Genomic DNA, 16,535 nt, shown 5'->3' on the forward strand with positions numbered 1-16,535 from the left:
ATGGTTTAAAGGGCATCTGTCAGCAGATTTGTCCCTATGACACTGGCTGACCTGTTACATGTGCACTTGGCAGCTGAAAGCATCTGTGTTGGTCCCATGTTCATATGTGTCCGCATTGCTAAGAAAAATTCTCAATATATGCGAGTGTCTAGGAGCAACGGGGGCGTTGTCGTTACACCTAGAGGCTCTTCTCTCTCTGCAACTGCCACGCCCTCTCCAATTTGACAGAACCAGGTGTAAATGTGATCATGCCTGGCCTTGTCAAAGTGCAGGTGTAGTGGCCCAGAGCCGGCACTACCATTCCTACACCCTGCCACTGTCTTTAATTGCTAACCAATAATGTCATCTGTGTATTTATTCCTGGTCCTCCTACATTGTGCCTTAATAACATTGCTATGAAACTGTTATGTTCATGTAATGTGCCTGGTTCACCAGCAGGTGGCAGTGTATCTGGAAGACAGAGTATCTTTAGATAGAATGGAACTTACCATTCCATTCTCCCCCCGGTTAGACAGAAGTGGGCCAGTCCTGCTTCCTACCAAGGGAGGGGTTGCATGAAGCTATAGCCCTGTGATGGCTAAACGCCGGCATTCCAGCTGTGGTAAAACTATGACTCTCAAGATGTACACTTGCTTAGCTGTTCTCAGAACTCCATAGAACTGAAGGGAGCATGCTGGGAGCCACAGTTTTAAAACAGCAGAAATGCCGGAGGTTAGCCATCACTGCTAAAGCCAGATGAGTCTAGTGTTGGAAGCAGAGAATACATGGCGCAGTGAAGGGAATGGCTGCCCCTCCTGCAGCAGGAGTCTCCCAAGGGAAGCAGCTCATAGTGCACCATGGCTCCTTACAGATACACTCCGCTCAATAGGTAGCAGAACAGTCATAAAGTCCAGCTACCAAACCAAAGCCACAGTCTAGCACAGCTGAGAGAGAAAGCAGAATATCAAAGTTATTCTGCCAGTTTACCCCAAAACCTGCTGGAGCCAAGAGAAAGACCAAGTATTGTCTGGGTGCAAGTTTATTCAAGTAAAGCTGTTGAACTTTTACCAAGTCTCAACTTATTCTATTGTTATGGAGCCTAACCCTGGGGAGCAACTGTATCCAGATAGGGGCACCGTGACACACACAACTAATAAGGTTGCATCACCACTCAGCATTCCTAAAACCTGGGACACAATCATCCCTGGGGGGCGGTGCGTTGCACATGGCAATTGCAGACAGAGCAGAGCCTCTAGGTGTAACGGTAACGCCCCCGTTGCTCCTAGAGGCTCATTTGCATATATTAAAACTTTATTTTCTCAGCAATCTGGGCACATGTGAACATGGGACCAACACTGACGCTTTCAGCTGCCAGGCGCACACAACAGATGAGCCAGTTTCATAGGCACAAATCTGCTGACAGATGCCCTTTAAACATTTCACAATATACATGGCTACTACTTGGTGTGCTTGATTCATCATGTATTAAAAGGTGTTCTCTGGGAATTAAGAAAATGAAAATACTTAAATATTACTTTATTATAAATATATTCCCAAATACATTTCATTAGTTAGAATGACTTGTTTTGTCTAGGGTGCAGTCATTAGGAGAAATAAAATGGCCGCCGTCCTTTTAGTACACACAAAACCGGTCCTAATCATACAGCAGGACAAGTTACTTCACAACACTGTGCTAAAGAGCTGCCTCATCCTTCTCTCTGCTTGTCAGGGATTATGATCCTGAATACAGTTTAATGATCTTCAGCTGAATCTCTGAAGAAATGGAGTTCATGAGGGGACATGATGTACAGAGAGGAGGATGAGAAGCTCCGTCCTCTCTCTACTTTATATCTCCTCATGAACTCTATTTTTTACAAAGATTCAGCTGGAGATCATATTAAACTGTATTCAGGATCATAATCCCTGACAAGCAGAGCAGAGAGGATGAGGCAGCTCTTTATCTCAGTGTTGTGAAGTAACTTGTCCTGCTGTGTAATTAGGACAGGTTTCGCCTACCCTAATAGGATGGAGGCCATTTTAATTTTCCTAATGATTGCTCCCCAGACAAAACGAGCCATTATAAATAATGAAAGGTATTTGGGAATATATTTATAATAAAGTAATATTTAAGCATTTTAATTTTCTTAATTCCTGGAAAACCCCTTTATGCTTGAGTAAAAATCCCCACTCTTACTACAGGACCCTATTATAGTATGGAAACAAACAATAAAATCTTAAAACTATCCTTTGAAATGTCCAAATTCATGTCCACAGGTTAGAAACAATGCCAGGTTTAACTATGAAAAACTGGGAAGGGATTCAAGTTGTGGGTGTGTCTGTGCATATTCTGACACTGGCAACACTGATTGGATAGTGTCAGAATGTGCATGACACCTACCCCAACAGGTAACACCCATCTGGACCTACATTGAAAATTGCCAGCACCTCATAACTTCTAGCAGGAATAATACAACATACAGTCATGAAAATAGATCTCCAGAATTCTTATATGGAGAATGTGAGTAGTTACTACAAAAGACATGTTAGGAGAGGTTACAGGCTCTCTTAAGCAATAGGAAGAACCTACCTAGTAGCCTAACGTTTCTGAAATAAATAAAAATGAAAGGTGGAAAGTCCATGAGAAGACACCTGATCAGCCTGTGATCAGGGCACGATGGAAGCTGCAATTTTCCAATAGCGGGAGATCCCCTCATTAGAGATCACTGGCCTAGACCATTTTGAGTATTGTTCTGTAGCTACATCATCATAACGTGATCTGTTCCTTATGAGGTAACACCATGTTGTAGCAATTTATTCATTTATAGTAACTGCACAAAAGTGGCTGAAGACATCTGCTAACCAACGTTTTAGTTAGTCTCCATGTTTAAACGAATTACTGCACTGAAGAGGTTGTCCCTACTCAGACATCGGTGGCATATCACTAAGATATGCCACCAACGTCAGACAGGTGGAGGTCCTAGAGGTGGGACCCGTACCTATCTCCATAACAGGTCCCCAAAAGTGAAAGCGAGTGCACTGTGCAATCCCTTCTATGGGAGTTCCAAAAATAGCTGAGCAGTCTGCCATTTCTGGCAGCTTCATAGAATTGAATGAAGCGGAGACTGTGCACTTGCGGTGCGCTCTCCATTGCTTTGAAAGACCCCTTCTAGAGGTATATGTGGGTCCCACTGTATCTGACACATGGTATATTCTAGCGATATATATGCAGTCAATGCACCCTCCCACTGTTCCGGCCACCAGAGAGGCCGGCGCCTTTTCCTATATTGTGAAGCATGACCACCGCTGCTGGATTACAGGGTGGTCGCATCCCCTGGCAATGAGCAGTGTATAATGTGATGGAAAAATTAGTCAAGCCAGCAAAGGAGGCAATATGGACACTCGCAGTACATTAGTAAGTGGCTTGTATTAACTTGCTCTACATGATAAATGCCTTTTGCTTAAGTGACAACCCCTTTAAGTTTCTAATGTTTATTTCCCCCTAACTCAGGGAGTAGATGTAAAGGAGAGATAAGAGCTACATTTGTAAATTTTTTGCAAAAAACTAAATAAAAAATTATATAGATTTTGCTAAAAAAAAAGTCTTTGTATCTTATAATCTGCAGTCAGAGGACCCACCAGCAGCCCTGATTGCTTCTTCCATGATTAGGCAGAGAGTTCACACAGTAGTAAAGAGAACTCAGCAGCTGTTATAGTTGTTCCTCCAGCCTAACCTAGTAATATGTGCAGTGTAGGGCAGGGCCTGAATGCAGCATGCACATTGCACTGGTCACAGTAGCAGTTCTTTCTCAAACTCCCTGCGCAGTAATGATATGCATGATCAGTGCAGGAAGGGTAGCTGAACACAATGTACACATCATCACATTCTGCCTCCTACCAGAAAAGGTAAGTAAACCACCAACTATACAGCTGTTTCTGCAAGTCTCAAACTCTGCTACCAATTATATGCAATAAAAAAAATGATTCTAAATAAGATCATTATTGCTAGTGTATGAAAAAGACAAAGTGGGCAAAACAGGACACAGTACCTGAAAGATAGTAGAATACAATAAAAGTGGAATTTTACAAAACCACAGGCTGCACAAGCTTGCGGTGTTCAAGGAAACAATACATCAGTAGGCACCAGCAGAGTCTCGCGACTGCCAAGTTTGGACTCCGTTCCTTTAGACAAATAACACTTCTGTGACGTGCTGTGCTGAAATTACATAAACAGCAGAAATGACCAAGATCTGGGCCCCTGGGTTTTGTGGGTTTCAACTTCTTATGCAATCAATACTCCAACATCTGCAATCATTTTTCTCTTGCAGCCTGTGCCAGAAAAAGTACATGATTAACATTACGGACTCTCGAAAAAGAAAGAAAATCAAGCTGAACAAGTTTGATTATACTACACTAATCATTCTTTATCCGTATTGCAGATAAAAACAGCCATTTCTCTATAATATCACCTTATAAGGAAACTTTCTAAGAATTGCGGAGCTGTAAGCATCTTAGACTGGATTCTCACCACCGGTTTACACTGCAATCTTCTTTTGCCCCTAAAACTGTTTACGGACTGAGTGATAACAAAGACGCAGTAAGAACATTTCTCTGACAGGGCTCGAAAAATATTTGCCTCTCGGAGATTATTTGTGTAAAGTTTCCTTGATTGGACCCCTCCTTTCCTAAAGCTTTGCATCTTTACAAATCAAACAAGACCGTTATAGTAAAACGGGCTCCAATGTTTATTATAATAATTTATTATAAAACACAAATCATAAATATACTAAAATATACATAGAAAGCAGAGACCAATCAGAAGAGGTCTTTAAAGAGTGGATGTGACAAAGTCTCTTCTGCTGTGATCCGTGTAGCAGGATTCATATCCAGCAGTCTATCTAGTAGGTGGTAAGCCTCATCTGGCACGCTGTCCCAGCCATTCATATGAAGAGGTCCAGACTCCATGCCGTCAGAAGAAGCGTAGAGAAATCCCTTACTGGCATTGGCGGGTGGCGTTGCACAAGTCTCTTCTACAAACCATCCATCTTGATTTTCTATCATTCTCATTTGTAACGCAGCTCTCTGTTTTTGGACATCGGATTCAGCCCCGCATGTAGTGGCTATGCACACCTGTCTCAGTCCTTCACATAAAGCCCTTAAATCTTTTGCAGGAAGTTCTTTGCTACAAAGAACAGTTTTACCTAAAGAAAAATGAGGAATGGTCAGCTGTAAAGTCAAAAATTCTGCACATTTACCATATGGCAATTTCTCCCTTTAAGTACCTTTAGTCCTCATTGACAATTCATATAATCTGACAAATGTATTCCGTGTCTATTGCTACATTTTGATTCCCTAATTTAAAGGAGTTGTCTAAATTTATTTTTTTATTGATGACCTATCCTCAGGATATTGGGTCCCTCATCACTGGATGATGATGATTAGTAGAAGAGTAGAGAAATGTAGAATCCTCTTTACGTATGCCTCTTCAGCAGAGTATACTCTTTGGGATGGACAGGCCATTTTTATTTTATTGGGGTGTGATGTGTGAAATGTGCAAACCTTTTTTTTTTTTATTGTTAGGGGTGTGTACGTTTTGGGTTACAAAAAAATTAAAATAAATCTTACCTGCACAATATAGAGCTGGGATCCTACGGGGAGAGGTGACTGTTTGGATTGGTAGCAGCTAGAGAAATCTGTCTAGTCTTGTTTGAAAGCTGACTGTCAAAGCTTTCAAAACCAGAATCACAGCATTAGCACAACATCAGCAGGAGATATCACAGTTAGAAATTGAGTTGGGAATTATCATGGAAAAAGACTTACATTACTCTTACCGGTAATTGTTTTTTCCCTTTAGCCTCCACAACGGCAGTAATCATAGAGATTATCCCACCTTTTCAGGGACAGGAAAACAGCTTTGTGGATCAGCCCATATAAGGCCCCCTCCCTCTTACCTCTCCAGTTAGTAACCTAGTACTCAGAGATAAATGCAAGGAAGGTTTAATAAAGAACAAAAGTAACAAACATCAGAGCCAGTCTGCTCTAACTTAGAAGAACATATATATTTCATCAATAGAATATACACATATAAGTATTTATACGTATTAAATAATGTATATCTATATATAGTAGATTTTATTTTATTTATTTTTTTGGGGGGGGGGGGGGGGAATTCCTCCTGCCGTTGTGGAGGCTAAAGGGAAAAAACGATTACCGGTAAGAGTAATGTAAGTCTTTTCCCTACGCCTCCACAACGGCAGTAAACATGGAGAAAGTAACATAGGATAACAGCCTAGGGTGGGACAACTGCAGATAGGACCCTCCGCCCAAAGGCTAAATCCCTATTTGCAGAAACATCTAATTTGTAATGTCTAAAAAATGTACATGGATTGGACCATGTGGCTGCACGGCAGATGTCCTCTAAGGAAGCTGAAGCACCCTCGGCCCAGGATGTGGCTAGGGCCCTGGTAGAGTGAGCTTTGAGAAACGGTGGAGGAGGAACACCTTCTGTCTGGTAGGCTAGATAGATACAGGACTTGATCCATCTTGATATTGAAGTCTTGCTGGCAGCTTTTCCCTTCAACATGCCCAGGTAATGAATTAGAAGTTGATTAGTCTTCCTAATCTCCTTAGTGGCTTCCAAGTATTGGAGGACACATCTCCTGACGTCCAGGTTATGAAAAAGTCTCTCTTTTTCGTTCTTTGCCTGAGAACAAAAAGGAGGGAAGGATAATTTCCTGTTGGCAGTGAAATTTAGAGACTACTTTCGGAAGGAATTCTGGAGCACGTTTTAGCGTCATCCTGTCGTCTGAAATGGAAAGGTATGGAGGCAGGATAGAAAAGGCTTGTATTTCGCCTACTCTTCTGGCCGTAGTGATGGCTAGCAGGAATGATGTCTTAAGAGTAAGAATTCTTAAGGGTATATCTGTAATTGGCTCAAATGGAGGGTACATAAGCTTGGACAGTACCAAGTTTAAGTCCCAAGGAGGCACTAGGGATCTTAACCTAGGGCGAATCCTGACGGCCGCCCGCCTTTAAAAAAACCTTTTTATTATTTCCATGTTAGCCAGTTTACAGTCCATAAATACACTCAAGGCTGCTATCTGAACTTTTAGTGTACTTACTGCGAGGCCTTTATCCAACCCTGCTTAGAGAAAGTCCAGTATGAGGGACATCTGAGGTTCTCCTGACGGGTCGTATTTATCCTCCCCGAAGAGTAGAAAGGATTTCCAGGCCCTTAGATATATTTTCGAGGTGACCGGTTTCCTACTAAGAAGTAAGGTGGAGATCACTTTCCCAGAGAAACCTTTTTTCCTCAGGATGTTTCTTTCAGCCTCCAGGCCGTCAGACGGAGTTGGGTGACTTGAGGATGAGAAACCGGACCCTGAAGTAGAAGGTCTGGGCGAGGAGGGAGGATCCAGAATTCTTCTCCTGCTAGAATCTTCAGGATCGGAAACCATGATCTGCGGGGCCAAAATGGAGTGATCAGGATGATTCGTACTCTTTCTTCCAAAATCTTTGCTATGACCCGCTGTATGAGGGAGAATGGTGGGAATGCATATAACAGGACTGGTGGCCAGGGTACCGAGAGCGCATCCACCTTTAAGGGTTGATCTTCTACTGCCAGAGAGTAGAAATTCGGAACCTGCTTGTTTTTTCTTCTGGCGAACAGGCCGATCTTCGGCGTTCCCACCTGGAACAGATCTGCTTGAATACCTGAGGGTTTAGCATCCACTCTCCTGCGTTTAGCTGGTCCCGGCTGAGGAAGTCCGCCACCTGATTCTCTTTTCCTCTCACATGGGGCTGCTGAAAGGGACTGAATATTCTTTTCTGCCCAACTGAAGATTTTTCTCACCACCAGGCTAGCGATAGGCTTCTTGTGCCGCCCTGTTTGTTCAGGTACGCCACTGTTGTAGAGTTGTCCGACAGGATCTTTACATTCCTCTGCAGGAGGGAGGGTGCAAATGTTTTCAGGGCTTCCCAAACCGCGGACAATTCTCTTTTGTTGGAGGAGGCTTTTTTCAGAACAAGGACCCCACTGGCCTTGAGCTAGTTTCTCTTCCATGTGGGCTCCCCATCCTTGTTGGCTGGCGTCTGTAGTAATAACTACCTGGTCTGATGGTCTCCAGGGTACTCCTTTCAAAAGATTTTCCCGATCTGCCCACCAATTCAAGGATGTCTTTACCGCCTGAGGGATTTTTACCTTCTTGTTTAAGGATGTCTGTTTTTTGTCCCAGGTCCTTAAGAGAAATAATTGGAGGGTCCTTGAGTGGAACTGTGCCCACTTTACTGAAGGGATAGTGGATGTCATTAGACCCAGGATGACCATCATCTCTCTGAAAGAGACCAAGCTCTGTCTCAGAAATCTTCTCACTGTTGTGATCAGGAAATCTTGTTTCTGCAGAGGAAGAAAAGAGATCATTTTCTCCGAGTCCAACAGTACTCCTAGAAAGTTTATCTGGGTTGAGGGTATGAGACAGGATTTTTCCGTATTGATTATCCACCCCAGGCTGGTAAGTGTGGTCCGGATTGTCTGGAGCTGCAGGAGTAACCGATACGATGATAGGGCTGCTATCAGGAAATCGTCTAAATACGGAAAAAATAGAATTTCCTTTAGGTGAAAGAACTTGAATACTTCTGTTATGACCTTTGTGAAAAGCCTTGGGGCTGAGCTGAGACCAAACGGAAGTACCCGGAACTGGAAGTGGCACAGCTCTCCCTTGAACCATGTTGCCAGTCTCAGAAATTTCTGATCCTCCTTTCTGATGGGTATATGGTAGTAGGCATCTGCCAAATCTAATGTTACCATGGCGCCGCTTTTTGGGATCAGGCTGATGACTGTCTTTATGGTTTCCATCTTGAACTTTTTGTATATGATGTATTTGTTTAACATCTTCAGGTTTATTATTAATCTGAACGATCCGTTTGGTTTCTTTATCAAGAAGATTGGGGAGTAAAACCCTTTCCCCTGTTCCTGCTTTGGGACTGGGATGATGGCCCCTTCTCCAGCAGAAGTCTCAACTGAATATCCATAGTTTGCCGGCTTATCTCCCCCGGACGAGGGTTCTCCATATATCTGTCTGGTGGGCAGGTTTTTAACTCTAGACTGTACCCGTTTTTTATGACTGACAGAACCCATGGAGAGGCCTGGATATTTACCCAGGCAGGATAGAATTGGGACAGTCTTCCTCCCACTACGCTTTTGGAGTCATTGAGTAGAGGTGTGGGCGATTGTCAGGGTTAAACAGGAACCCTCTGCCTTTACCCCTATTGGACTGCCAGGCTGGTCTAGTGTCCCTTCTTTTTTTGGTTCGGCCTACCCCGCTTCTGGGACCGAAAGACCGCCTTTGTTGAAAATTTTTGATTCTGTAGGAAAGCCCTTTTTTCTATCTGAAGCTTTCTCTAGAATGTCGTCCAAGGCCGTACCGAACACCCTATCTCCCTCACATGGCAGAGTGCACAGCTTGTTTTTGGAGGCTGTGTCACCGGACCAGGTGCGTAACCATACTGCTCTTCTAGCAGAGTTAGAGAGGGCAGCAGATCTGGCTGAAAGCTTTACTATGTCTGCTGACACTGTCTGCCATAAAATTAGCGGCCTGTTTTAGCATAGGTATAGAAGCTAGGATGTCTTCTCGTGGAGTGCTGACTCTAGATGTTCCTCCAACTGTCCCAACCAAAGGCCCAGGGTTCTCGCCGTATAAGTTGCAGAGATCCCTGGTCTTAGAGTGGCCGTAGAGGATTCCCACATCTTTTTAAGGAGGTTTCACATCTTTAGTCCCTCGGATCTTTAATAAGGCCGAGGTCTTCAAATGGAAGGGCAGTTTTTTTTGGAGATTCTTGCTACTGGTGCATCTACTTTAGGGGTCTTATCCCAGGCCACAGAATCTTCTTCCGCGAAAGGGTATTTTCTCTTTAACCACTTAGAGGCGGATTGTTTTTTCTCAGGGTCTCTCCATTCTGAGTGTATTAATGCTCGGATGTTAGGGTGGACGGGAAAAACTCTTTTTTTCTTGTCCCCTAATCCAGCAAACAATTGGTCCTGTACTGAAAGGGGTTCTCTGGGCTCTTCCAGGTTATTGTAGCCCTAATGGTTTTCAGTAGGGAATCCGTCTCCTCAACTGAACAGAGAGGTTTACCGCCTGCTTGATCTGAAATATCAGAGGTCAGACCCAGAGGAAATTTCACCTTCATCCAGGTCAGAGTCCTGCACATTAGAGACTATGGCTCCTGAGGTAGATGGTCTAGGAGACAATGTAGATAACTTAGCTTCTACAGCTGCACCCACTTCTTCTCTGATATGGTTTTCAGACTTTCAATTAAAGATGGGGTCTCCTCTGACACAACCTTGTCACACACACTTTGGCACAATGATTTCTTGTATGTACCAGACAGCGATTTCTTGCACATAACGCATTTTTTCTTCAAAGGTGGATCTTTTTGAGGATTCTTACCCTGAGAGACACAAAATTGGAGAGGAAAGTTTTAATCCTTAGTCTCTAAAAGAGAAGGGTAAAGAACCACCACCAAGGAGACCCCATACAGGATAAGGCACCCTGTTATTTAGTAATGGGAGGAGGCTTACCGGGCTAGAGGGCCTGGAGGAATCTGTGGGCCGCCTGGGCGAATCGTTCAGCGTTGCTGGGACATCTTTCTCAGGAAGAGCGCAGGAGCTGCATTGGAAACGCCGGCAGCCGCGCTCTTTTACTTCCTGGTTCCCACTGGATGACGACATTATAGCTCGCCCCCCCCCCCCCCTCGCGTCACGCGCCGGCCTCCCGACGTCACATAGAATTCAACTGCCTGCGCGCGCGCATAGGGGAAATGGTGGGGGAGCGCTCCCAGGCCCAGGAACGCTCCCCCGGCTCGCAGAGAACAGGGCCGGTCCGCACTGGAGACGGGTCCAAAAGGCCCGGGGTGGCCAGCAACGTGGGCCTTAAACCTCAGGGAAGGAGGAACTTTTTGTAGAGTTCCGCGACCCTATCCCCTGCCTCAGCCCTCCGGCCAGAGCCGGGATAAACAAACGAAAAGGCTGGCGCGTGACTGATCCATCCGCAAGTCCTGACCTTCTGAGGGAACAGGGAAAACAACTGGAGAGGTAAGAGGGGGGGGGGGCCCTGATATGGGCTGATCCACAAAGCTGTTTCCCTGTCCTGGAGAAGGCGGGATAATCTCCATGTTTACTGCCGTTGCGGAGGCGTAGGGAAAAATCTGCATTTACTTTTCACTTTCAGCTGCATTTCTAACAGCGATATCTTCCAATGTAGTGAAAATAATGCTGTGGTTCTGGAATTGTTTTGAAAGCTTGGAATGTCCGCTACCAATCCAGAGATATAAAAACCCTCCCCCTGATGCCGGAACACTTGGAAGAACTGTTTGGAGATTAAAGGAGGTGCTTACTTCAGCAAATGGCAATTTATCATGTAGAGAAAGTTAATACAAGGCACTCATAATGTATTGTGATTGTTCATATTGCTTCCTTTGCTGGCTTGATTCATTTTTCCATTATATTAAACACGGCTCGTACCCAGGGGTTATGATCACCCTGCAATTCAGCAGTGGTGGCTGTGCTTACATACTATAAGAAAAAGAGTCAGCCTATGCGCACTCCTGCAGTCCCAGCCAGCAGAGAGGCTGGCGCTTTTAAAAAAATAATAATTTATAGTGTGCAAGCACGACCACGGCTGCTGGATTGCAGGATGGTTGTAACTAGAGATGAGCGAATTTAAGGTTATGAAATTCGTTCACACTTCGTTTACTGGTAAAAGGTGAATTGCGTTATGGATTCCGTTACCACGGACCAAAATGCAATTTTATGACGGAATGCCTTTAGAGGCATTCCGTCATAATAGAAGTCTATGGGCTGCAAAACGGATTCGTCCCGTTTCCGTTATGCAGGACGACTCCCCTGCATAACGGAAACGGGAAGGATCCGTTTTGCAGCCCATAGACTTCTATTATGAAGGAATGCCTCTAAAGGTATTCCGTCATAGAAATGCGTTATGGTCCGTGGTAACGGAATCCATAACGGAATTCACCTTTTACCAGTAAACAAAGAGTGAACGAATTTCAACATATTTAATTCACTCATCTCTAGTTGTAACCCCTGGATATGAACGGTGTATAATTTGATAGAAAAATGACCAAGCCAGCAAAGTAGGCAATACAGACAATCACAATACATTAGTAAGTGCCTTGTATTCACTTTCTCTACATGATAAATGCCATTTGCTGAAGTGAGCATTTGACACTGTACCACATAAAAGGTTAGTATATAAAATGAGAATGCTTGGACTAGGAGAAAACGTCTGTATGTGGGTAAGTAACTGGCTCAGTGATAGAAAACAGAGGGTGGTTATTAGTGGTACACACTCAGATTGGGTCACTGTCACTAGTGGAGTACCTCAGGGGTCAGTATTGGGCCCTATTCTCTTCAATATATTTATTAATTATCTTGTAGAAGGCTTGCATAGTAAAATATAAATTTTCGCAGATGACACTAAACTCTGTAAAGTATTTAACACTGAAGAGGACAGTATACTACTACAGAGGGATCTGTATAGATTGGAGGCTTGGGCAGATAAGTGGCAGATGAGGTTTAACACTGACAAATGTAAGGTTATGCACATGGGAAGGAATAATGCAAGTCACCCGTACATACTAAATGGTAAAACACTCGGTAACACTGACATGGAAAAGGATCTAAGAATTTTAATAAACAGCAAACTAAGCTGCAAAAACCAGTGTCAGGCAGCTGCTGCCAAGGCCAATAAGATAATGGGTTGCATCAAAAGGGGCATAGATGCCCGTGATTAGAACATAGTCCTACCACTTTACAAATCATTAGTCAGACGACACATGGAGTACTGTGTACAGTTCTGGGCACCTGTGAACAAGGCAGACATAGCAGAGCTGGAGAGGGTCCAGAGGAGGGTAACTAAAGTAATAACTGGAATGGGGCAACTACAGGACCCTGAATGATTATCAAAATTAGGGTTATTCACTTTAGAAAAAAGACGACTGAGGGGAGATCTAATTACAATGTATAAATATATCAGGGGTCAGTACAGAGATCTCTCCCATCATCTATTTATCCCCAGGACTGTAACTGTGACGAGGGGACATCCTCTGCGTCTGAAGGAAAGAAGGTTTGTACACAAACATAGAAAAGGATTCTTTACGGTAAGAGCAGTGAGACTATGGAACTCTCTGCCTGAGGTGGTGATGGTGAGTACAATAAAGGAATTCAAAAGGGGCCTGGATGTACTTCTGGAGTGTAATAATATTACAGGCTATGGCTACTCGAGAGTCGTTGATCCAGGGAGTTATTCCGATTGCCTGATTGGAGTCTGGAAGGAATTTTTTATTCCCCTAAAGTGGGGAAAATTGGCTTCTACCTCAGTTTTTTTTTTTGCCTTCCTCTGGATCAACTTGCAGGATAACAGGCCGAAATGGATGGACAAATGTATTATGTACTATGTTACAAAAAAAAGAAATAGACACTTGTACAGATGGAATAAAATAAAATACTAATACAATATACAAACTATCACAACATTTACTACAAGTCTCCTAACAGGGTTCCTCTGCTTCATTTACTAAAATTCAAGATTGAATTTTTACATTACCCAATATTGGATTAAAGGACATTTAATGGACACCCTTACCAAACTGTTTAGCAGCTTGAACAGTCTCTCGTGATCCACGAATTGTCATGATTTGAGCCAGAGCATTCATATCATCACCAGCATTGAAAAAATGATATCTTCCGCTGAGAAAGGAGAGAAAGATGATGCCTGTAGACCACATGTCGATAGCTGCAATTAGATTGATATAAAAGCTTTAACCTCCATCCATCTCAACTGCAATCAATGAGCCAGAAAACGTTAGTCTTACAGTTCGGACCCAGTTGGAAAATATTTCCCTAAACTACAGGGCAGATGCGTATCTGAAAGATTATTTACAAGTGATGTTCTTTTAGTAAATGTAGTAGTCACCTACCCTTCTGAAAATTCTCCAAAGATTTTCTTAGAGAAAAGCAAAATGTGTTTCATGTGTTTTTGCTACTAATGTCAGGGCCTTTTTTTTTTTTTTTTTACTTAAGGGGACCTTTCACCAGAATAAAGCATCTAAACCAACTATACAGACGTGTAGAGCGGTGCCCAGGGATCCCCTGCACTTACTGTTATCCCGGGCGCCGCTCTGTTCGCCCGGTATCTTCATAGTTAGGCTCCACCCAGGGGAACCTGCCGGCGTCTCTTTCTCTATGCTGTAGCACTGGCCAATCGCAGCGCTCAGCTCATAGCCAGGCTATGAAGATACCGGAGGCTATACCGGGCGAACGGAGCGGCGCCCGGGGATAACAGTAAGTGCAGGGGGATCCCTGGGCGCCGCTCTACACGTCTGTATAGTCAGTTTAGAGGTTTTATTCTGGTGAAAGGTCCTCTTAAATGGGTTGCCCCACTAAAAACACTGCTTAAGGTTAAAAACTTGTCTATAATTTTTTTTTTTTTAAATAACACTCATCGCCAGATGTTCCAGGAATTATATTATAGTTCTACTGAACAGCCTGTGTCTACATAAGTAATGTGACAGGGTGGACACACGTGCTCAGTCTTATCTTTCTCTCCTCCCTCAGGTAAATAGAGGGATTCATGGTGTGTGCGCTGTCTGCTTCTGGAGATGCAGTGTTTGAGCTTTTTAGAAGAGATTCTAGGCAAAAGCAAACACAGTAAAGCCATCTCAATCTCGTATAGATAGGACACTGCAGTTCAAAACCAGCACACTCGCCACACCAGGAACCCCTCCGCATACCCAAGGAGCAACACTGAGCATGCGTGTCCACCCCAGATAAAAGGTGGATAGTTAAAGGCAGTTCAATAGAAACAATTGGTGGCACTATACTAACATTACTCCTGGAAAATCTGGCAACATTATAATAGGTGTAAATGCAAAAAAGGTTCCTAATCAAAGTTTTTTTCCTTTGTATGTTTCTAACTAATCAAATGTAAGGGGTTTACAATTCACCTCATCTGCAGTGGCGACTTTCTAAGATTTCACTGATGGTCACATGACTTGTGATGTCAGCTTCTCTCCCTGCTCGGATGATGTTTTGTGCCCAAGCCTGAGGAGCAGGTCTGTGTCTGTGCACCAGACTTCACTGTGCTGGACACGCCCCCCTGCACTGCTGCTGTCTGCCCTGTGTCTCCCCTCCATCTGGATTCTTCAGTAAAGTTTAAGCCCTTCTACCATCAGCAGCACAGACCTGGGGCAGGAGGCTTTGCTGAGCAGGTGCAGGCAGTGAAGAGACAAATGCTCAGGATCTTCCCTCCTCATTTTGCAGACACACAGCCGACAGACTAGAGGAGTTCTACAGAGCATTGCACAAGAACAGGTAGTGGGAAGATTCTGGGTATACCAGCAATGTCATTGAACAAATGGGACTTGTAGTCCTACACATACAACATGCTGCTGAGCCTCCCAGCAGTCAGACATATCACTCAGGGCAGCACTTTTATTCACTATAGTTGCAGAGCAGGGAAGAGGCACAGATATTAGAGGAAACCTCAGATTGTTGTTACTGCAGGTAAACAAAGGCCAGAAGAGAACCAGGGAAATGAGGAAATATAATTTTTTTTGCTTAAAATTTGCTTAGCTTATGTATATATAGCTGACAATCAGATGTAGTGCTTTTTACTTTTTCAGTTTTGTTTTTGTGCCTTTTTTAATTGATACATGAGGTTTTATTTTTTGTTTGTATTTCTTATTTTTTAAATTTTCTCCACCAGCAATCACATAGCCAATGGGACAGGAGAAGGAAGCAGCAGTGTATACAGCCATGCATAAACGGATGGTAAAAAAAAAAAAAAACATCCCTGCCCTCTATGCGGGGCCTGGCTGTCACTCCTGAACAATTAGTGAGCAGCTGCCAGCTCTGCTACAACATTAAAAGTGGACAATTTTAAAGTCAATTGGCAAATTGTTATAGGATCACTTTGTAGTTAGTGGCACACAAATGCAAACCCACAGCATGCTGCAATTAAAACTAAATAGCAAAACCTTAATGCTTAGCATTGAAGCATTTCTTGAAAAAAATTTTCCCCTATAGGACAAAAACTTAAATAGCTAAGAAACAAAATTAATGTGATACAATAAATGAGAGGAGAAAACTTCAGGGTTGGAGGCAAAAAAATTCTGCTGTGGATTTTGAGGTTTCACCCTACACAATGATTCTGGAGTATCTCCTATAAAAAAAAAAACGAGATTTTGTAAAACTTACCAGTAAAATCTCTCTCGCTCTTCATTGGGGGACACAGCAACCGTGGGTATAGCTATGTCCTCTAGGAGGCGTTGGCACTAGATAAAGCTGTTAGCTCCTCCCCTGGCAGCTATACCCCCTCCAGCCTGGAGAGAGCGCTTCAGTTTGTGAGAAGCAGTAGGAGAAGCAAGTAAACCAACGAAAAAACATGGAGCAGCAACAATGCCAAGAACCGAACCGGGTTCTAACCAGCAACAGCCACAACTGTGGCTGAACAACAATACTGGGTGGGTGCTGTGTCCCCCAA

The 16,535-nt window shown here is 43.5% G+C and overlaps 1 protein-coding gene across 2 annotated transcripts in view; it reads right to left on the reverse strand.

The window, feature by feature from the left end:
* Nucleotides 1-4,715: 4,715 nt before the first annotated feature.
* Nucleotides 4,716-16,535, reverse strand: part of CDC7 (cell division cycle 7) — a 114,506-nt gene continuing 102,686 nt past the window's right edge. For both annotated transcript variants that reach the window (XM_040407783.1, XM_040407782.1), the window contains exons 10-11: nucleotides 13,638-13,787; nucleotides 4,716-5,177 (exon numbers count right to left, since the gene is read on the reverse strand). In XM_040407783.1, the coding sequence (XP_040263717.1) occupies nucleotides 4,792-5,177; nucleotides 13,638-13,787 (536 nt within the window). In that variant the 3' untranslated portion in view covers nucleotides 4,716-4,791. The remainder of the gene's footprint in view (nucleotides 5,178-13,637; nucleotides 13,788-16,535) is intronic.

Source organism: Bufo bufo, chromosome 9 (assembly GCF_905171765.1).
Source record: "Bufo bufo chromosome 9, aBufBuf1.1, whole genome shotgun sequence".
NCBI classification, from domain to species: Eukaryota; Metazoa; Chordata; class Amphibia; order Anura; family Bufonidae; genus Bufo; species Bufo bufo.